Source organism: Epinephelus fuscoguttatus, linkage group LG9 (genome assembly GCF_011397635.1).
Source record: "Epinephelus fuscoguttatus linkage group LG9, E.fuscoguttatus.final_Chr_v1".
Taxonomy (NCBI): Eukaryota; Metazoa; Chordata; class Actinopteri; order Perciformes; family Serranidae; genus Epinephelus; species Epinephelus fuscoguttatus.
In genome coordinates, this window is record NC_064760.1 from 24292131 (window position 1) to 24314905 (window position 22775).

General features: G+C 42.2%; 1 protein-coding gene across 4 annotated transcripts; it reads right to left on the minus strand.

The window, feature by feature from the left end:
- Positions 1-899: 899 nt before the first annotated feature.
- On the minus strand, positions 900-21389 carry fbxw11a (F-box and WD repeat domain containing 11a). Of its 4 annotated transcripts, none has more exons than XM_049585690.1 (13): positions 21238-21389; positions 16507-16575; positions 15053-15272; positions 14584-14770; positions 14209-14299; positions 13274-13411; positions 10317-10435; positions 4948-5197; positions 4518-4636; positions 4226-4336; positions 4037-4115; positions 3322-3486; positions 900-2224 (listed from the first exon to the last, which is right to left on the minus strand). In XM_049585690.1, the coding sequence occupies exons 1-12, from the start codon at positions 21274-21276 to the stop codon at positions 3325-3327; spliced, it is 1584 nt and encodes a 527-aa protein (XP_049441647.1). In that variant the 5' UTR covers positions 21277-21389; the 3' UTR covers positions 900-2224; positions 3322-3324. The 4 variants fall into 4 exon arrangements, with proteins under 4 accessions (XP_049441647.1, XP_049441648.1, XP_049441650.1 ...); XM_049585691.1 differs by having other exon boundaries at positions 900-2244; XM_049585693.1 differs by lacking the exon at positions 21238-21389 and adding an exon at positions 20987-21061.
- Positions 21390-22775: the final 1386 nt, after the last annotated feature.

The following is a 22775-nucleotide window of genomic DNA, read 5'->3' on the forward strand; positions in this document are numbered from 1 at the left end:
GGTGTCAGCACCTGGGCTCTACGTATCAACCGATACTGAACAGCGAGCCAATACCAGTGTTTAATTAATAAGCTGTACACCTCACTATGTGAAGGTGACTGATATCACTCTTTTATGTGTAAGGCAACATTAAGCTTGAACAAATATTTACATAGATATGATTAAAATAAAGTATTCATCAGCAACTAAGTAAAAAAAAAATCTTCAAATTAACATGGATTACAATTCAACAATTTTTTAAAATCCCAGGATAAAACAATAAGGCTACATGAAATGAGAACAAAATGTAGTCTATGTGCGCACTGCTGACATAGTACATGCACACAGAATCAGATGTAAACAGCTGTCTCAGTCACTATTGGCTCGATCTCAGTTCTAAATCAGTGAAACCAGAATAAGATCAAAAACCAGGATAAGACTCGTAACTGGGACACGATTGTGCAGGTAAACGCACACAGTTTTAAGTGGAGCATGAGCGTATATCTTGACCTTGGAAACAGTTAAACCAAAGATTGAATAATATACTAAAGGTCCAGTCTACCAGTTGATTCACTGAGCTTTCAGACCAAGTTTGCTCAGTTGAGTTGTTGACTTTTGAGTCTTGTCAACTGAGGAAGACCTCAAGATGCTGTTGTCTCCAGAGAGAAAATCTAGTAACTGGATCTTGAGGTATTAAGTCTTTTTTGTGAACAACCAGGAATTTCACGCATTACAAATTCATATCTACATTCTTTGTCTGCGGGACAGACAGCCAGCGATTCTTCTGTTGTTACTGAAGCACCGAGGGAACAGAGTGGCGGCCCGCTGAATTGTATCTACCCGTCAGATAGAGGCAGCACAGCACAAATCCACCCACACATGCACACACAGACAAGAACAGACAGACAATTAGACACTCATTCATGTTACAGTTGGCTCAACACTCCACCACTGTCAAGTACTTTATTCACAATAAGGTCATTTTCTTCTTTAAAAAATCATTTTTAATATACAACACAATTTTTGACAAGACAACTCCGTTTACAGCTAAATTTGAGCTCTTGAGTTCCAGCTTCTCTCATAACCAAAGCAAGCACGTAGATGATGGGGGAGAGAAAGATGGAGTGAAAGGGACAGATGAACAAGGGTGGAAGTTAGAAGAAAGAATGAGGAGAAGACAGTAAGAGATAGAGAGGAGGAGGGGAGGGGGAGTAGAAAGAGGACTACGCTTAGTATGATTTTTGTACTAAGAACCAAAATACTCAAATAAAATGAGAAAATAACAGTAATAAAAAACAGTAAGAAAGTAAGAGTTAAAGAGAAATAAAAGCAGAGGTGTACCGGGATGCTGTATCCACGGCAACCTCACATGCATGTCTGTCTGTTTGACGCTTCTGCTCTGTCGTTTCACAAGTCCACATACACAAACACACACTCACGCAAACTTGAGTGTGTGCGCGCCCCCATGTTCCAAGCGAGTGTGCATCTCTGGGGGTTAGAGGGGGGGAAGGGGGGGTGGAGAGAGAGCGAGAGACAGGGAGGAGTGTGAGGGAGTGAGAGGGAGCGGGGGAGTCATCCCCCGACACATTTCTCCCTCATTCACTCCCTCCATCTCCCATCCTTCCCTCCTTTCCTAGAGCTGAGTAAAGAGTCTCTGTCTCCCGCATCACAGCTCCGGTCATCCTCTGTCCAACTGTGTCACTGTGTGTGTGTGTTTGTGTGTGTATGTGTGTGTAATATATATAAATATATATCTATAAGCGATTCCATATCTGTGGAAACCTGTTTTGGCAGGCGCTGAAAACTGAGGAGCAGAAGCTGCTTTAAGTTTGTATCAAGGGGACAAAAGGGAGCCTGTGACTTATATAAGGTCTAAGTTAATACTGTCATTAGTGTACTTTACAAAACATAAATTAGTAGTAGAAGGTGAACTTCTTGGGAGAGTTGCATCGGTTCTGTAGTCGGGAATCCTCATCAGTGTTGACCTGTGTGTGTGTGTGTGTGTGTGTGTGTGTGTGTGTGTGTGTGTCTGTATGTGTGTGTGCATGTCACGGTACTGGCAGGCAATGGGCCCAAGCTCAAGAGTCTGTCAGAACGGGCAGGGAGGTGGAGGTGGCGGGGCGGGAGGTGGACAGAGAGATGACGAGGAGGAAGGAGAAGAGATGGGCTCCTTTCCATGATGGACGCACCCATCAGCCAATCAGCCCTGGGCTCCTCCAAGAAAGGATGCAGTGGATGGCGCCACCTGGGGGGGTAGCAAGGAGTCTGTAATCACACAAGGGTGTCTCAGAAAGTGTAAAACATACTGACTGAACACGGTTCTCTAACCATGCACAAATAATGAGGCTGCACCAGCGTCATCTGTTTAACATTCAAATCTTCTATTAAGACTTTCAAATCTAACAAAATCCTTCATTTGAATAATTTATCTTTTTTTTTTTTATTAAATCTGCTTCCTATTACTATTAAATGTAATTTATAGTGCTGAGATTCTGCTAGACACCCCCCCCCCCAATACAGCTGGGTGTCTACCTTTGTGTGTGGTAAACAGAGAGCAAACTGCTTTTCTAAATGTAGGCAAAGTGTTGATTTTAGAGGCTAAACGCAAAAAAAAAACTACAGTCTAAAACAGAGCATTTTGTTAGATAAAAACATGCTGTGAATTTTGGAAATTAAAACAAATATCCCTTCTTTTTCTAAATCTTGACTTTTGGACTTCCAAAATCCTACGCAGCCACCACTGGAATCTAATTCTGCAAGTAAGTATAATGCTAATAACAACAGCGTAGTCCAGTGGTTTCCAACTGGTGGGTCGTGGGTCCATTCTAAATGAACCACAAAAGACCTGTGAACATGTCAACTTTGTAAAAACACACACTTTATTTTTAAGTACAGATAACTCCCAGCACAGAGCTTTATTTTGAAGTTTTCTACAGTAGAGCGAGTGAATACCAAACAGCCACTTAAGAGAGACAGCAAACTAGCTCGACGACAAACTGAGTGTGAGCCGCTCATTATATTAAACTGTCTGGAACTTGAACTAATGACTAAGGAGAAATCTGGACCCTGTGGCTGCACCAGTTGGGAACCACTGACATAGATTAATCTTTCTCTGCAACTGTGCAGAAATATTTGGTGTAAACAGAATAAACAGATATGAAAAAGAGCAGAAAAATGCTGTGCAGCATTGGAAAGTTGATTTAGAATTCAGATAAACATTACCAATGAAGCTTCAAAGCTTTTAATTATTCAGTACAGCCCTAACACATACACAACCTCATACGCAACAGTTTTACAAAAAGGTCAGATCAGCTAAGTGTGAATGTGTGTGTGTCGTTGTACCTGCTATCTAGAAATGTAAGTGTAGGTGCGGGAGGGAGATCGTCCCTCTGACTGGCCGTTGGTCGAGACGTTCAGGAAGTCCCAGATCAGAATGGTGTCGTCGTGAGAACTGCTGATGATCTGAAACTCATCAAACTGGAGGCGGAACACGCGGCCAGAGTGCTCCTGAAAACATGATAAATAAAGAGGTTATGTTAACATGCTGTGCACACAGGCAGACCACAGACTGTAAGAAAAACATGGACGTTTGTGATGTCATCCATGAAATGCATCGGTTGCAAGTTAACCGACCGAACATTAAAGATTGTATGATATCAGAAGCAAACTCTCAATGTTGAGGCCAGCTGGCAGCACCACATCCACATCCAAGACATCACAAATACAACAGAGGTGTTCTGAATGTTTTGTCCACTTCATTTAGATCAGTGAGGGAAGACTGAATACTGGAAAGCCTCTCAGTATTACGCAAAGAATCAAATAGCAACACAACCAATGATAATAAACTTAAATCTCCAGCTCTCTTAACAGTTTTACAACAAATGTGAAAAACAAAATCACATGGTATTTTCAGAGAAGTTTTATTTTTTAATCCTGTATAACTGAGATCTTTTAAGGCAACAGCTAAAGTGCTTTAAAGGAGCTGCAGTTTAAGAGACCTGTTCCTTTTCTCCGTCAGTCAGCCATGTTGCAACAAGCTAAATGAAATGACACTCACCACTAGAGTGCGCAGACATAATGTGCTGGCGGGGGCTCGTGGGTCCAGGGCTGCCTGCAGGTCCCACACCTTGATCTTCCTGCAGAGAGAAACATGAGATGACATGTCGTCAGAAACAAAATGCGTCTCTGTGCACAAAGCTGTGTGTGTGTGTGTGTGTGTGTGTGTGAGTGAGTGAGTGAGACTAACCCATCGTAGGCGCCGCTGACAATCCTTTTGTTGTCAAAGCGAATGCAACGCACCAGCTCCTCATGACCTTCAAGCACTCGCAAACATGCTCCACACTCTATGTCCCATAACCTGGAGAAAGAGAAGTCTTAGTAAACACGAAGCAAAATACACCCTTGATACTGTGATATTATTTTAAACAATGACATTTGATTAAATTAAGACTTTCTGACCGACTGGTCGTCCTTGTATTTTAAATTCATCGTCAGTCTGTGTAACACATACATGCATATGTTTAATCTCACACACGTACCGGATTGTGTTGTCAGACGAGCCGCTGACCACCAGACGGTCTCTGTACTGTAGACAGGCGATGCCCCTCTTATGACCATTAAGAGTGCGCACAAACTCACAGGTGCTGGTGCTCCATACCTGCAGAGAGCAGCACAAAACACTTTGTGAAACAGTGGCCTGGGTTTATTTAGATGTGTACAGCCTTTCAACATCCACTCTGAAACTCACTTGGTGGGTTTGAAACTACAGAACAAATTTGGTATTTCTAGTTACACTGTAAGTATCTCAGCTGAACAGACTGAATTATGAGGTCTAATCATACAAAACTGTGGGAACAGGAAACAAAATCTCTGTGTGCTCCAGACTTTAACAGACAAATAACATAACATACCCTGCAGCCACTATCAGAAAAATGTTTCTCTAGAATCCACCTCCTCAGCTCCTGTTACCTTGATGGTGCGGTCCCCTGAGGCGGACACAATATATTTGTCGTCAAAATCGACCACGTTGACAGCAGCCCTGTGTCCCACGAGGACACGACGTAGGCTGATGTCAGTAGGAGAGGCCATGTCCCAGACGGCGATTGAACGGTCCTTGGAGCAGGTGACCATCAGGCCGTTGGCAAAGCGCAGGTGAAGAACTGCCTCGTTGTGATGGATCAGTGTGTTCAGTACCTCACCCGTCGTCACCTCCCACACCCTGCAGAGGGTGAGCGGTAGAAGGAGAGGGATGGAGGGAGAGAAAACAGAAGTGGGGAGAAATGACAGATTGGCCGAAAGATGAGGGCAAAGGTGTCAGGCAGAGGAAAAGAAAAGGCAGGAAGGGAAAATGGGGATGTGGAATGGGAGGGGAGGGGTGTGAGACAAAGAGGGAAGAAATGACAAAGGGGTGAGAAAAGTGGAAAATGATAGGAGGAAGGGGTGAGTAGGAAAGAAAAACGAGACGAGGGCAGCGGGGAGAGTGGTCAAAATGAAAGAAAAGAAGGTTGAAGACGGAGAGTGGAAAAGAAATGTAATGGGAGTGAAGGAAAAAGGAAAACAATGGAGACAGGAGAGAGAATTATGTTTATTAGTTTTACAATGGAGAGCAACGGAGAGTTCACACATACTGTATAAACTGCACACACACACGCACACTCACACAGAGGGGCGGCTGCGAAGAACATGTTACTGAACTGCACCGCTGGGCATTGAGAGTCAAATGCAGAACACACTGGAAAAAGCTGACAACCGAACCTACAAACAAAGTGCCTGTCAAGCTGTTGCTAAGGAAGTGAAGTCACATTTTCCTTGGATACCGCCCAGCGAGTACGGCTGAAGTGTGAAGTAATAAGAGAATTAATGTTGAGCTTCTGTGTGCAGTAGCCAAGCAAGTGTCAACATACACACACACGCCAGGTCTTTAAATATCCGCAATAAAACACATCACACTATCTCTGGTAATGATAGTAAATCTAACTCATTATGAAATAATAAACGTCAACATCTATGTATTCCCTGCCAGATTGTGAGAGCAGCTGCAGGTTGGGTGGGAACTCATCGTAAACTATGGGCAGCAGTTGGTGTGTTTGTCACGACTGGGTACAAAGTGGACTATAAGCATACAGTATGTGAGATGACACATAGTGCGTCAACAGCAAGAATACTGTATTTTGAACACTGTGGTGCACTATGGTTAGGAATATACATTTAAAAATCAAATTAACTGATGTCAAAATTTATTTTTCTGTTTTTTACTTTGCTTGAATCATCTGCAGTTAACTTTACAGCAGAGGTGTATTTTACATGAAATATTTTGCATCAGGATTGTGGCAGCCTTTAAAGCAATTAAGCACAACAACAACAGTTTCAGGTGATAACAAAATATGTCATCTCATCTTATAAACAGTACAGTATGTAGTTTTATAGATGTTGCTCTGTGTATGAACTACTTATTATATTCTACAGATGCACTTCATTTTGAATGAACACTTTGACTGAATTTAAGCCTACTTCAGGAGCCGCTTCTTTGTTCATTTGTTGACATGAATGTCTTTAAATAACAGAAAGATGGAGCCAGATTTTTCTCCTTTGTCTTTGACCTTGAGATGTAGTGAAGGAATTAAGTAGATTAAGGTGAAAGATTTGAGCTACTTTACAAATCAGTCAGTCTAATCACTAAGGCCTCGTTCAGACTGCCAACTTCGTTTTTTGACATAGACAGATTCATCCAGATTGATTCAAGGAAGTCTGGACAGCAAAGAACACACATTAAATCCAAACCACATTTGATTCCAACTGGACTTCTACAGATGTGTCTCAGTCCATCCGCTTTAGCTGCTCAAATCTGATTTCAAAGTGTCTTTTGCGTCACTTGCAACACGAAAAACAACAACAAAGTCAAATCCAGACTGACAAAGTGCTGAGCAGAAGTCATGCTGCTGCTAGCAGAGCATTATAGAGGAGTTTGTCTCATGCGATGGAGGAGTTCTGATCTCAATTTGTGCATGACCGTTTGGAGCGCACGCTGCTTTGGAAAGCCACATCATCAGCAGGAATGGGTGTTGTTAAGAATTTATCGATACTACTACTATTATCGATACTCCTTATTGGTTCTTTTTTTCACTGTAATTGCTTTTTAGAAAGTATATTAATTTGTTAGCAATGGCCAAGGTTGGAGTATTTATGTATGCGAAAGCATTTGTAAAGATTATGTTCTAACATGGACCCTAGGAAGAGTAGCTGTTGCCTTGGTTACAACTAATGGGGATCCAAATAAACAATAAACACAAATCCAATCTGATTAACAGTGCGGACCATCTGTAAGATCTGATTTGAGAAACAAATCTGATTTGCCCGCAGTCTGATTGTAGCCTAAGAGCAGGAATGCAGCTTTGACTACATCTTTTTACAAAGTTACAAAGATAGAGTTTGTAGAATTTAGGGGCATCTACTGGCAGAAATGATTTTCATTAGTTTATTATAACTTTAAAGAAAGAATTGCTGCGTTTTAGTTACCTTAGAATGAGCCGTTTTCATCTGCAAACAGAGCAGGTCATCTTCCACAGTGCCTACCATGATGTTCTACAGTAGCCCAGAACGGACAAACCAAACACTGGCTCTAATAAGGCCATTTGTGTTGTTGCGTTGGCCACTGTAGTTCTCCTACATGCTTGGCACACGAGAGAAGTTTCAGGTCTGCAACCTCACCGCTACATACTGCTAAACCCTATACACTGGATCTTTAAGTAAGCAGTTTATTTGTTATTGATATATATGAATTATCATTAATCTAACCTCCACTGTGAAGTATTCCTTTCAGTTTGAGAAGGTGTGCTGCAGAAACACACTTGTTTCATAACTTGAAAATAAGCTGAAAAAAGAAGCGGTGTATTGAACAGTGACTAATCAGAGGTTTAGTGGCAGAGGCAAATGTGGAAAAGGACTTGATGTGCCAAGCATCACCACCATGCTCACAATGGCAGCATAAGCACCCTAATATGTCAGCTGTCATGTAGCTGCCTGGCCATTAACAACAGAGGGATTCTGCTCTGTTTGAATCACATGTAGAGCTCTGTCTTTGTCTGCCTACGTGTCTCTGTGTGTGCCTGTGCGTGCGTGTCCGTCTGCTTGTCTTGTTCGTTCTATTTAGACACAACTGACTAATATGTGGAGGCATGGAGCGCATATTTGATCATTTATCATTCATCAGATCATTTAAATCATATTTAATATATTTTTAATATCGTTCACAAGAGATCATCAGCATGTTTCCTGCCAAATTCGCACGCGGATTTCAGAAAACAGTCCAGACGCCAAAACTATGCTGCAGATTGCAACCGGCCATTGCATGCCCAGTGTGAACAGCCCCATTGCTCAACGAGGGCATCGAAGGGAAGTGGGCAGCAGTCCACAGAAAAATCGATGTGCTTTGTGTTGCTTCCACGTTCAGTGTGAACCAGAGCATGTGAGGGGAGCGGAGCAGGTGAAAATTTCCGCTCCTCGCTCGCTGACCTGTCACTTTGCGCCGCTCGTCCGCTCCGCTCGGTTCTGCGCATTCTTCGCTCCGCTCCATCATAAATTTTATCCCGCTCCACTCGCTCACCACTCCGCTAAAAAAAAAAAAAACTGCGTCGTACTACCCTAACCTGTAATCTTCTATTCACAAATAAAACGGGGTCTGCCCATTTTTCCGACAGCCCATCGGTCCGACATCCCATTGTTCCAACCATATTAAACCCATTGTTCCGAAGTCCTGTTGTTCCGAAATCATGACGATGCCCTGTGGTTAAGGTCTGGTTAGGTTTAGGCACAAAAACCACTTGGTTAGGGTCAGGAAAAGATCATGGTGTGGGTTAAAATGAAAAAGAAAGTGACAAACACATAAGCCGTGAGCCTGTTCCGCCTCAAGCCTTTCCCAGCTGACCCAGAGACGGTCGCGGCGCACCATCAAGGCAGAAATACGCCCACCGGGAGCCGTTCAGCACCACGGAGAGCTCCCCACACAACCCGGATCCCAGAGTTAATAACAGGAGGTTATGGTGTTTCATTCTCTCCTCTCTATGACACTTGTATCTCGACCAGTAGCCTACTTTTGTTGCGTTGCTGATCCTCTATGGTACACAAATACAGAAATAATCACATATCGGAACAACGGGACGTCGGACTAATGAGAGGTCGGAACAATGCTATGGCACCAATAAAACATGAGCTTGGTAGATTCTCCGGGGAAGCCCTCTCCCCACAATTAGGGACCGTTCTACACGGTACCGCTGGCAGGGTGGAAATAAGTCAAAGTGTAGAGGAGACGGACCAGGTTAAGCGGCCGACCTCCGAAGCCCTCTCGCCTCTCCCCGCAGTTAGGGACCGTTCTCCAAGGTACCACTGCTTCTCTTCTCAGTTTCTTTTCTGAAGTACACAGTAAACTCCATAGTTTTGAAAGAAAATAGTGTGGGTGTGCACAGGTGCAAAGATGCATTCTGGGTGGGGCATGAGCGACCGGAGTGAAATTGGAGCGAGAGATAAGGCTCCGCTCCACCTTTTAAAAAAATAGCCACTCCTCGCTCAACACAAAATCCTCCTGCTCCGCTCACATGCTCTGGTGTGAACCACCTAGCCTGCTACTGTGTGTCTCACCGTGCTGGAGTGAAGCGTATCCATGGTCTGCTCTAGCAGGGGACCCGTGGTGTGTTGGAGGTCTTCATGGAGAACATAATCTGTGATGCCATCACCCAGCTATACCGAGCATGCTGAGGAAGGCCATAAACGCCATGGATGTGGCGTATGCTCTTTAGAGGCAAGGACGCACTCTGTATGGCTTCGTGGATAAATAGATACTTTGGTAATTAATATCCAAAAATCTGTTTTGTCTTCGCAACACATCTTATAGGGGACACAATAGTAGGCTATTTAATATGCTGTTAATGAATTTAATTATTTGGTACCAAACATTTTGGCCCTTGATGTTTTAATCTGTTGGACAACTACACATGATATCGTCCAAAAGCCAGCATATACCAGCTAATGTAAACTCTGAGCGTGTCATGCAGACTTTAGCATAGTAGTGCAATTTTAGTTTCATAAATAAAGTAGCTAAATGCCCATCTACTTTTTGTCTCATGTTGCCAAATTTAACCAAGGAGGTACATTATGTTCAAACTGAAAATAGGTTGGGAACTTAAGATAAAAAAACTGGCATTTGATCCGAGCATAGTGGAGCAGTAAATCCCTGCAACTCATCAAAACGTCCAGTCTGATTAACACTCAGCAGAAGTGTTACTACTTGCTGGTCGTACTCCAAAACACAGTGTGTTCTTTCTGTGACAAGATGTGTGTCGTACCTGACAGTTGAATCAGAAGACCCGGTGACGATGACTCTCTCATCATACTGCAGACACAACACTGAGCCTGTGTGACCGGTCAGTATCTTCAGACATTCCAGAGACTGCTTATCCCAGATCTATCAGGAGAAAGCACAGGAGTAGGAAGAGGATGAAGAAGCAGAGGGAGATAGAGGAGGACAAAGAGAAAAAAGAATAATAAGTGGTTGTGAAAAGGTTGCAGATTTGGGTCATGCTAAGAATGGCCTATTCTCACAGCAGTGTTCATGCCCCATTTCCCCACTGCTGTGCTGAGCTCTGAGTGTGTACGTAAGAGCCCTTTCAAGCTCAGCCTCCTCCAGAACAATAAGAAGACAAATCCACTCTTCTCCTCCCTCCATCCTCCCCTTCTCTTCATCATCTTTTCCTCTTCTCCCAGGCCAGACAGATAAGTGGAACACACAACGGTTCTGGAGCTGAGCTCTTTTATCCTATAATTCACTTGTGTTCTGTCTCAGTGTCTGCTGGGTTAGCTCAGCGCCATAGACAATAAGATGATAAGCCATACTGAGCCGGAAGAAAAGATTCAATTCATAACTACACAAACCCAGGTAGGAAGAAAACAACCACACACAGCATGCATGTGTTTCTCAGAGCCAACACTCTGGCTGCTGGTGCTTTGGGACAGCAGGGGCAACAGGAAACAAAGTGATGGGACTTAAGCTTCTAACCAACCTTCTTCCAACCATGTAAAAGTCCAATATATATACTGTTACTGATGTTTAAGTGTTACCAGTAGGGGTGTAGTGATATTCCAGCCTTCACAGCTATGACATTTAAAACATGACAACAGAAATAAAAAATTTTGAAAGGGAAAAGGGGCTTTGCAGTTGCCACTTACAGGTTCAGGTTCAGGTTCAGGACGGGTTCAGTGTGTAGATTTTAGGGGGATATTTTAGCAGAAATGGAATATAATATGGTAAGTATGTTTTCTTTTATGTACAATCACCTGAAAATAAAACATACTGTGTTTTTACGACCCTAGAATTAGCCGTTTAAATACACATAAACAGCAGTTTCCCATTTACAGGGATTGCCATGTTGCACCGCCATGTTTTTAGAGTAGCCCAGAATGGACACACCAAATACTGGCTCTGGATAGGGCCATTAAAGTTTATGCATCAGCCGCCATAGTTCTAAGCCCCTCTGCAGCAGGCACTGGTGGGAAAATACTGATGTTTTTTTTAAACGAAAATCCTTTATTCAGTGTTTTGACCGGTGCGTTTGTTTTGGTTTAGGTGACAAAGATGCTAACCCCCAAAGGATGTCCAGGGGTGTGCAAGATCAGCTTTAAAATGTGGATTTGCAGTTTATCTTAGCATGAAGATTTAAGGGGAAACTCATCCCATAATTAATGTAATCTTACTGCTACAAAAGTAATGTTAAGAGAACATCAGTTCAAGGAACTTAAAAAAAATTAATTATCGTAAACACTGGCTCCCATCTTGCATTTACTCACACAATTTTGTAATAATGACACTGCTGTATAAACTTAACCTCTTGTGTGTGTTTGCTGCATTATCTACACTGTTGTCTCATGAAGTTGTCTCAGGTTCCAAAACTAATCCAAAAGCAAATTGTTTTATTATGTTACGACAGTATTAGCCTTGCTAATATTATCTTAGCAGAAAGTAAATGGAACCATCAGAGGCTAATGCTAATGTCAATTTAGCTGGGACTTTGGCCAAGGAACTCAACTTATGCTATTATTATTTAAGAATGGAATTTGGAACAAGTAAATATGGCTAGCATCCCCTGCATCAAAACAACTCAACAGTATCAGGTTATCTTTAGGCATGCAGGCGCAGGTGCACTGCATGCGTCAAGCACAGATGTCAGGAGCTATATTTTTTTAAGTCAACTCAGAAGACGTGGCTCTCATTTCATTCTCTGTGACTCTGTCCTCGCAGGCAGGCAGGCAGGCAGGCAGGCAGGCAGGGCTGGATTCTCGCGTGATCTTGTGATTCTCGCCAGCTGCCTTGCAACATGATTTGGGCAGACATGGAGGAGAGTGAGGTTGTAAACGCAGAAACCTGAAACACTTTAAATGACTGTTCTCAGGAACCTTAAAAGCTTAAAAAATAATTTTACTTTTACTGTTTTGTGTCTTTTGTTTTAAATTGTTCAAAGTGTTGTCTCATGTGATGCAGGTGTTTTTTGTTTGCATTAGGGTTCCAAAAAATAAAATAAAAGAGGAAAACAAATACAACATACAAACTACTGTACTGTGATGTATACCATTATTGTGATATAAAATTACATATACCATGATTGAAGATTTTGGCCACATCCCTAGGTGCTACCAGCTGTAATCCTAGTCAATGAGTTTCTGTGTCCACGAGCCGTCGGTGCATTGCCCGTTCATCTACCATCCATCATGGGCGACTGTGGCTCAGGAGTTACAGTGGGTCGTCCACCAATCGGAAGATCAGTGGCTCGATCCCCGGCTCCTCCAGTCCGCATGTTGAAGTATCCTTAAGCAAGATACTGAACCCTAAATTGCTCCCAGTGGCTGTTATATCGGTGTGTGGGTGTGTTCAAGCTGAGTAGCAGGTGGCACCTTGTATGGTAGCCTCAGCCACCCATGTGTGAATATGTTTGTCAATGGGTGAATGTGATATTTAGTTAAAGCACTTGGAGTAGTCTGAAGACTAGAAAGGTGATATACAGGTCCCAGGTCCACATAAACAACAATGACAGTAGAGATTTGGCATTAGAACATAAGGAAATTATACCTCATAAACAAACACCCTTTTCCTAATTTGTCCACTAAAGTCCCTGCTAATATGTTGACTAGACAGATCCTTAAGAGGTTATATAAAGAATATGTGACCGGCACATTGGCAAAAATAATAAAGTGGGCAAATTCATTCACTATCACAGACCTCAGACTGCCCTTTATGATTACACGCACGTACCTTGATGGAATTGTCCCTAAGGCCACTGATGATCTTGTCATCGTCGTACTGGAGACAGTAGACCCCTTTACTATTTTCTGAGCGACACTGAATCCTCTGCAAGTTGTGTCTGCCACATCGCCAATTTGCCTCAATAGTCTGGAGAAAGGAGGGAGAAACAATGAGAAAGATGAACACAACAGGCAACCAAGAAGAGAAAGAGAAGCAATGTAGCTGAACAGAGAGAGAAGATGGAGGCAAATATCATGTCATGTAATATTATTAGAGGAGGACAGTTAAAGATGTAATGTAGCCAGATGGGAAGTGGTTCAAATGAGTCCATATGAACTAGGGGTGTCATAATAAACCAGTATTGACGATAACCGTGATATTTAAAAGTGAAATGCTGATATTGTGTTAATAATATACATGTGATAATATCATGTAAATAATCCAGAGCCTCTCAAACCATTTCTGCTTCCTAACATTCTCGCTTTGTCTCCCTTACCCAACTACATCTGGTTGCCTTGTCACTATCCCTTAAGTGCGATTGCTCTTTTTGTACGTTTTTGTACAGTGGTGATTACAGACTCTCTCTCCATCTCCCTATACTCATGTTTTGTATTTTGAGTAACATTCATTTGCAAAAAAAGACACAACATACAGTAAACTAAGTTAAAGATGAATATGACTGATAGCATTATTTTAATGTTTTTTAAATACAGATATCATAATAATATTGTAATTGTGAACTTTGGCCATGATAACCATGTAGTGAAAATCTGGCGTCGTGCTAGCCCTGATATGAACCCATTCATGCTTTCCAGGGTTTTCGACACACTATAATAAATTCTGTGCAAGTGGCATTTTTAACAAGGAAAGAAAATATTTTTATATTAATAAGTAAATGAAAACAGTGTTCACATTATACTGAAACCCATTTCACTGTCTCTTACCTCTATGTCTTGGATGATCTTGGGATAAAGGGAGTGATAGTAGGAGTTGGGTGGGACTTCTGATGTGCGGTTCTTGAACAGATATTTCTCCCTAGGGAAAGACAAATATAAGAATGACAGCTGCTTTGTATGCACAGGAGTATAAACTTACTTCCTCCTTCTCTACCTTTCCTTTTTGTCCTAAATCTACTGGCAAAAAAAACAAAAGACGTACAAGCACACTAAAAAACAAGTGGTTTAACTTTATCCTCAGAGGGCATCCTTTTAATTTCTGCCAGAGTGTTGGCCAGTTTTAGATCTTATTGTAAAACAAAAGAACAATAGCCAGCCTGTTATATGTGTGTGTGAGTGTAGTAGGTCTAGGTCTATTCTCACCACTGGTGTCTCTCAGACAGGCCTTTCCAGAGCGGGTCCGTGCGGACCATGCGTTCAATGAGCTTCTTCCACAGCATACCCTCAGAGATGACCCTCTGCCACTCCTTACACACCAGCTCTGCCGAGCACAGCGAGCGTGCATCCAGGAAAGACAGGATGTTCTCCGCTATGTGATCCAAGCCTTGGGCTAAAGAGGGGAAGAAAAAGGCTGAGTGGAGTGTTTGTTGCAAAATGAATAGGATTTCATCTGGTCAGTTTATCGGTGCCTAGGGTTCATTATTTTTAACTGTTATCCATGTTTATAGGTATTTAGTTCGAATATTAAAAATGCCTTGAAGATCAGATGAAGAAAATCAATCACACAAAAGTGGATGCATGGACATAATTCAAATCCAATTTCATAAAACCTGAGAGTGAGGAGTCAACGCGTCAATGCTACTAAACGTTGCATTTCTATCTGTATTTGTACCTGGCAGCGCAGTGATGAAGTCCCTCTGCAGCATGGGTTTGAGGTAGGAGTTGATGTGGCCGTGCTGGTAGTGGCACATACGGGAGATCAGGCGCTCGACAAACTCCACCTGGTCGGCCTCTGACCACTGGTCAAACAGGGCGATGCAGTGTTCCTTCTCCTTCTCGTAGTTACCCTCTGACGGACGCTTGCGGGACCCCACAACAGGACCATTACTAAGCTGTAAATTAAAAAAAAACAAAAAACACTTGAATTCAGATCTACTTGTAACAACAGAATAAAACAATATCACCTCAATTACTTTCCAAATCTTTTTTTCCATCCTTATAACAGTCTGTGAACAACATCGACAGAAGTCTCTTCATGTTGCACAATGGACTAAGTTAAAAATCAATTTTCATTGCTGAGGGTTAAAGCTCGTTAAACCACTCGAAGCTGGAGATGGTGTGGGTGTATGTGTGGGAATAGGAAAAACAATGCTTTAAAATAAATGTCAACATCAGCGTGAGGTTTTTACTTGAATAAATACAATTCTGATGTCACAGTATACTGAGAATTAGGGCTGCACAATATGTAGTTGTTTCTTTAAATCGTCATAACGAAACACTGTAATACTGCACTTAAATTGTAGTAGCAAGGCAATAATTTACCTTCTGTGTGTAGGCGCCATTTTGTTTAATGCTTGCCATGCTGTTAACTCTCTGACCAATCAGATAAAGCCCTCAACAATAGGCAGGGTCCAACCATAAGGTTTGCTCGATTGCCCGGGGCCAGTAAAAAGTAACACTGGGCTAGTTAATACAATCAGTCAGCTGCCCAATCGAACCAGGCGAGCAATGTTCCTATGTCTGCTCTACTCTCCAAGACTTCCCTTTGCTCTGCCTAGATCTGTTGTTGTGGGAGTAGACACGTCATGCGCAGAGAGACACAGGCAGGCTTCTTTACTTAATAGATGAAATGGCATCAATTCATCTAACAACATGAGCAAAACGCAAAAGAACATTCATTCTAATTGGAGAAAAACATAATGACCGGGTTTAAATGATGACTCGTGTGATGAGAGTAGCGTAGCTCCTTTAACGATAGCTCAGTGAGTAGCACCACATGGTCAAGCAAGAGACAGAGTGTTGGTCAGAGCAGATAGCTGTCGGCAATCGCAGTAGGGAAGAAATTAACAGTTAAGTTGTTGAATGATAGTACAGTGAGGATTTGGCCCACTGCAGCTCTTTAAGACCAAAGTAAAGTAAATATAAATATATGAACTAATACATATACTGTGCATGTCTGAGTCAGCTTTATCACATATCTTCCTAATGCTGAGTGGCTGTAAATCTTGGAGAAATTGTTTCAAACATTGTTAAAATTGTAGTTTTTCATATTTTCAATGATACTGAAGCCTGTATACACCAACAGCACACACACACACACACACACACACACACACACACACACACCTTGAGAACTGTGTTCTTCTTTGGCGACAGGTCGTCCACGAGGTTCTGTGACTCCATCCCTGACGTGTTCTGTAACAAAAGAACAAAACAAAGAGAAGTTGCGGGTTAGCGTTTTATTGTCTTTGCATCTGTGTTAAAGGCACTGTGAGAGCCAGGGCAGCGGTGTGGACAGCGCTGGACACGAGAGTGCCACAAACACAGCCAAGGAAGGGAACCATCATGACTTCTGAGGCGTGCACGCACAAACACCCGTGCATACACACACATATGGAGTGAAAAAAAAAAAACTAAGCACTGCAACAAAAGGAATCTATTTGCTTGCTTGTCTGTGATGTGGGCTAAGTAGTCTGGACAGGAAATTAAACTGCAGCATCTTGGGTATGTCACTGGCAGCAGCTCGGGCATGACTGTAATGAAACTAAAGTCAGATAGTGGTCTTACACAGGATAGAGAAGAAAACTGAGAGGTTACCGGATCCCACCCATTTCTACCATGTCTTAAGTCTCTTACAAATGCATTGCAAACAAGCTACAGAGCCTTGAGTCATTTTAATAACAACAGTGCTATGGCACAAATCACCTATTGACAGTAATGGAGTGAGAGGCTGACCATTTAGCCTGGCTCTAAACACTTAACGAAGAATGAAATCTAATAATAAACACATAACAGGTTCTTTATAGCATAAACACTGCTTTGGGAGTCATGAACAGTCTGGCAGCAATGTCATAACCTTACATTTATCATTACATATATATAAAAAAATCCAACATGTAGACCTGCTAATCCTCACAGGGAGCATTGTAGTTTTAGCTCTGACTGAAGATACACCAAATTATTAATGTTGGAGACCACTATAAACCAACACGTTTGCACACTGTAAAACACACACCCAGCTACGAAAATTCTTTAAAGGATACACTGCAAACTCTCCGGAAATGAGCAGGAACAGCACAACCTTGCCATAGCATCACTACATAGGAAAACACCAATAAAGGACGAATGTATAATTGCTATTATCTGCAACTTCAATTCTAATTTTTTTTTTCTATACAATGTATATTTTCTGTTCACAGATACCACAAACTAATTTGGGGAAATGGGACAGGCAAAGCCTTCTACCTGGGAGAGGGTCAATGCTGTCACATATCAGTGTAGGTGATGACTGAGCCAAGGTCACACTCTTTGAAAACAGCTTTGCTGGTGAAAAAGCTAAAATAGAGGCCTGTCTGAATATTTATTTTCATAGCCTATCTGTTAGTGCTTCTCCAGAGGTTGAAGAGTTGCCATTGGTGGGCTGAACCTGGGGTCTATCTTAGACACTGGATTACTAACAATCTGGATTTTCTAAGTAAAACCCAGAACCCCCTCAAGAGCCATTCCAGGTTTTGCTCGGTGTAATTAACCATCTAACTTGGAGATGCTGCTACATGTGGAGAGCAAATTCAACAAAGAACATATCAGTGGTTGGCAGTAACACAACCACACAAACAAACAAACAAACGGTCAGGTACCAAGACCAAAGCAGACAGGACAAGAAGCCAGAATGGGCTTGCTGGTGTTGATGAACATGCAGAGCAGAAGGAGAGAAGGAGGAAGGAGAAATAAAAAACAGACAGACCAGGTTTGGCCAGGCAGGCAGGCAAGCAAGCATGTAGCCTCTCAGAGCTTGAAGGAAGACCCCCCACCTCGGCCCTCACACCTCCAGGTAGAAGGGGAGAAAATGTTACTCCTCAGTGCGGGGTTATTCTCTGGTACGTCCTGCATCCTGCTTCCACTCACGCCAAATTTCTTAGGAAACAGTCTAGTATTCAAACTGATTGTAAAAGTCTTCAGTTTTCATTACATGGCATAATCACTGTTTGACTTTAAGTTTTCCGGGACCTAATTTAGATGCAAGAACTGTGATTTGACATGATTATAAGGAAGTCAATTACAGTTTATAAAGCTACAATTTTGTTTCAAGCAGAGAGAGTTTGAGGATGCACCAGAGAAGAACCTGAGAGCAGTGTGCTTCCAACAGGGAGGAAAGGACAACGGAAGGTGAGGAGGTAGGAGGGTGAGGGGGTGAGTGGGTGCTGTCTGCACCAAGGTGGTATGAGGAGTCATGTGGAGTGGGCGAAGAAAAGTGAAGGGTGTGGAGATGGCGAGGGAGGAAGGGAAGGGAGAGGAGGAGGAGCAGCAGAATTAAGAGGAGAGAGGCAGAACCTGGTTGTGAGCCCGGGTGGAGGGGATGCTCTGCAGGCACCTGAGTGCACACAAACTCTCAGCCACCGAGGAGCAGCCCAGCCAGAGAGAGCGAGGCACAGAGCACTGTGTGAAAGAGAGAGAGGAAGGGAGGAAGGGAGGAGGAGAACGAAGTGGACAGGGTGAGGGAGGAAGAGAAAGGGAAGAGCGAGAGACCAGAGATGGGAAGTAAAGGAAAAGAGGAGGGAGGTTGATGAGGGAAGTTGGGAGGAGGAAACCAAAGGAGGTGAGTGAATGGATGGATCAATGAATGTATAGATGGATGGAAGTGGTGAGGAGTTGGTGAGGAACAGGACAGGCGGAGTGTGTAAAAAGTGTTAAGAATATAAAGGTAAAATGAAAAAATAAACAAATAAACAAAAAGGTTTGGTTTGGAAATTGAGAGGAGGTGGGTGTGTAACCATCAAAAGGTGAGGAGAGAAGAAGAAGGGGAGGAGGTGGGGGATAGTGAGGGGAAAAACCAGTATTAGAGCTACACACACATTGGCACAGTGAGCGCAGGAACACACACTCCTTCACACACAAGATACAGACTGATAAACATACACACAGAAGCATTATTAGACATGAACTGGGTGGGGATAGGTAGAGGAGAGGGAGGGGCAATGGGAGTAATTGTCAATTATTGCCACTGGTTTTGACAGAAACCCCACCCACTGTTCTGCCATCCCCACTCTCATGAGTGGTTAGTGAATAACACTGGGACAAAAATAAAATCAAAATAAATACACAGACACAACCCAGACAAATTTCATTTTTGTAGGCCTGTAGGATTACAGTCCCCAAATCCTGCAAAAAATGTATATTTCCCTCCATTTTAATGTGTGTGATCAAGATGTATAAATTCATTAAATCCATTGACTACACACAGTATGTGCTGTCCATACTTTGTCAAAACTATTAATCTCTTCTCTGATCTTTTCTTTTCTAATCTCTTAACTGAGTAAGCACCTGGGTAAAGTTCTGTTTTCAGTCATTATTATTATTATTATTATTATTATTTATCTTATCTCGGGACCAAAATAAAGCCTGAACAATCACAGAAAGATTTGGAAAGCAGTGTTGCTATTACTTTGTATTAACTGTTATGTCTACACAGTAATTTTAATTGTGGTTTAAATTTGATAACTTTTTAAACACCTTCCTGACGTCTGGTTAGTGTTTGATCTAGTGGCTATCTCCAATACTAATTTGTCTCTAAACTAACATTTAATTCCTCTCAAGGATGATTATTTATGGTCTATAAACATCTATGATAATTGTAGACACTTTGCTTTAGCAAAAGTAAGACACACTCTTCACTCAGCCACGGTTCTGTCACACAGGACACGTCTGGTCCATCTTATCTACTGTACAATCGAAGATTTTACTTTGTAGGCCTACCTAACTATGTCAATAGCGAGTAACTTATGACAATACAGTTGATTTGTTTGGTACAGACACTGAGAGCTATGCGGTGATACAAAAATTATAATAAATACCTGCCAGAGGAATGGAAACTATCCACGTTTAAGTTCATTAACAAAACAATACCTTGTCTTAATTGGCGTCTTCCTTGAGACCACTTTGACCCCTGTAATGTTAATGTTAGCTATTACTGAGCTAACGTTAGCCTAGCCTGGCTAGCTTTTCAAGATAGCTAATCATTCCACAAATAGACGATTACCTGTTGACCAAATCTAAACGTCAATAAAGGAAAGCCATGTTAAATAGACAGTTCGTGTTTCTGGTTATAAAACGAGCTTTTACCGACCTGACCAGTTTACTGTTTTGGTACGGTAACGGCTGTCAAGTACCCCTAGCACTTTTAGCATGCTAGCTATTAAGCTAATTGCTACCTCGCTAATCGTGGTAACGCTATGTGAATGAAAAAGCTATACACTTCCTTCTACGCACTTCGAAAATATAAACAGAGAACCAGCACGATATAAGGATTTGAGCAGCATTCCGTTGTATCGAGGAATCCATTTGACAGCTCAACACATCTGTTATCATGTAGGCTGCCTTAACATAAACTACATAATATAACATACCCGTAAATTTACGTGCTTCATCGCCTTCTAGCCTGTGTTAGCTGGACGGCTAAGTATCAGACAGGGCCCAGTTAAAGTGGCGCAGCGTCACCGCAGTGAACGCTACCCCGAGAATCCTCGGCTGTCTTCGGCCGACGACTGGACATCAACCTTTTAATTTCCCCTCTGTTTGCCAGTTGTATCCAAAACAACATATGACTTACATTTACCAGATGTTGAAGTCAAGGTCTCGGTTATTAATCCGACCAGTATGCGGAGCATTCTTAGCGAAATGTATCGATAATTTCAGGCCCTCCCTCTGTTTTCTGGTCCCCCCTCCTTTCTCCTCCACCTCTCCCGACAAGCCGCTTCAGCCCATTCCTGCCGTCGAATCGAGCCTCGGCGCTTCCACCAATATAAAGAGACATACTGATCACTTCGGGTGTTCAGGATGCCATAACAAAACGAATCTTACCATCAGTTCCAACGTTTTGTCCTCCATCTCCGGCTCCATGTTGACGATCCCCCCCGAAACTCGCTCTGAAAATGGAAACCCAGCCCTGCGTCGGCGGCCCGCAAATGCAGAGACGTCATTCACTTCGCTCAACCACACAGCTTTGGTAGGGCAGTGTCAAAAGGGTGGGTGGGGGGATGGTGACGCCCATACGGCGATAGAGCCCGCTGATTGGACGGATTTTGTCAAAAGGGGCGTGACTCCGCAGGTTTGCTTTTTATTGATTGGCTCACCGTGCTACCAAGGCTTTCCCCGGTGACTCCCCCAAACAAAAGGGCAAATGGATGAAGATGCTGTTGCTATCCTGAAGAGGAATACACTAAGGCAAAATCAATCATCCGCATAGCTTTGCTATGAGATGCTGCAGGATGCTGGCTATTTTAATATGTCATGTGTGATTAAAGGAAATAGTAATTTAAACTACGCTGCATAAAACAGCAACATAAGTTGTGCTGCAAGGATTTAAGGTTATGTGTTCATAAAGCTTTGTGATAAAAATGATCACAGTTTTAATAAGAGGTCTGGGTTGTTTTAGTACATTTACATCCAACTGCATATTTTAGTAAATCCACACAGGATGCTGCATGGTTAAAATATTATTCACATTACAGTGAATAAAGAGAGGGATAAAACTGAATAATAGTCACAACAGGAGCCATTTGTAAAAGCAGATGAGTTTAAGGGTTAACTGATGAGTAAAATGTGGAACTGTGTGAAAATGGATTGATGTAGGAAGACCTGTCAGCCTTTAAACAATGTAATCCAGAGAGTAAAGCAGGCGCTCAGGCACTACCTCAGTTCCCTTCATCCTTTACCTCAGTTCACCTCTGCTCATGCTTTCCTGTGAATCCCACTGGCATTAAAGGAGTATGTTTGACGGTCAATTAAGTGTTGATATTTGAATTACTCACATCCCAGTGTCTCAGAACTGTAATGTGAACTTTGCAGGATGTGTTTTATGGTTGTAATATGTAGGATGTTTTATTTCCTCAACACTACTCAGTATTCATCAAAGCAAGCTCCTGTAATGCACTTTTACTTCAGTAGTTTGTCCTGTGAATTGCTGTGACTCATTTTTTTAAGAATGGATGAGTGTTTGGTGTATTTAACAAGGCCATTCTTTAACAACTCCTTGGGCAGTTCTGTCATCAGCATTTCTTTACAAAGCGTTATGAATGAAAACTTGAGTGTATCTTTTAGCTTATTTCCTTAAAAGAGGCAAGCAATGCCAGCTGTAATTTTCTAGATGACTAACATCACATTTAAAACTGTATCAGCAGAAATACATTGATAAATTCAGATTCTGAATGGATTTTTGATAACATTTACAAATGCAATCACATAAGTGTAATCTTCTAATTGGGGTTCAGATTCTTAAAAATACGAGAATTTATCTTAACACGTCACCTTATGCTAATGATGCTAATGAATACCAAGAGATCTGATACCTTAGCTTTCTGCAATTAAAAATTAATTAAATTTCAACACGTGGAGGTGGA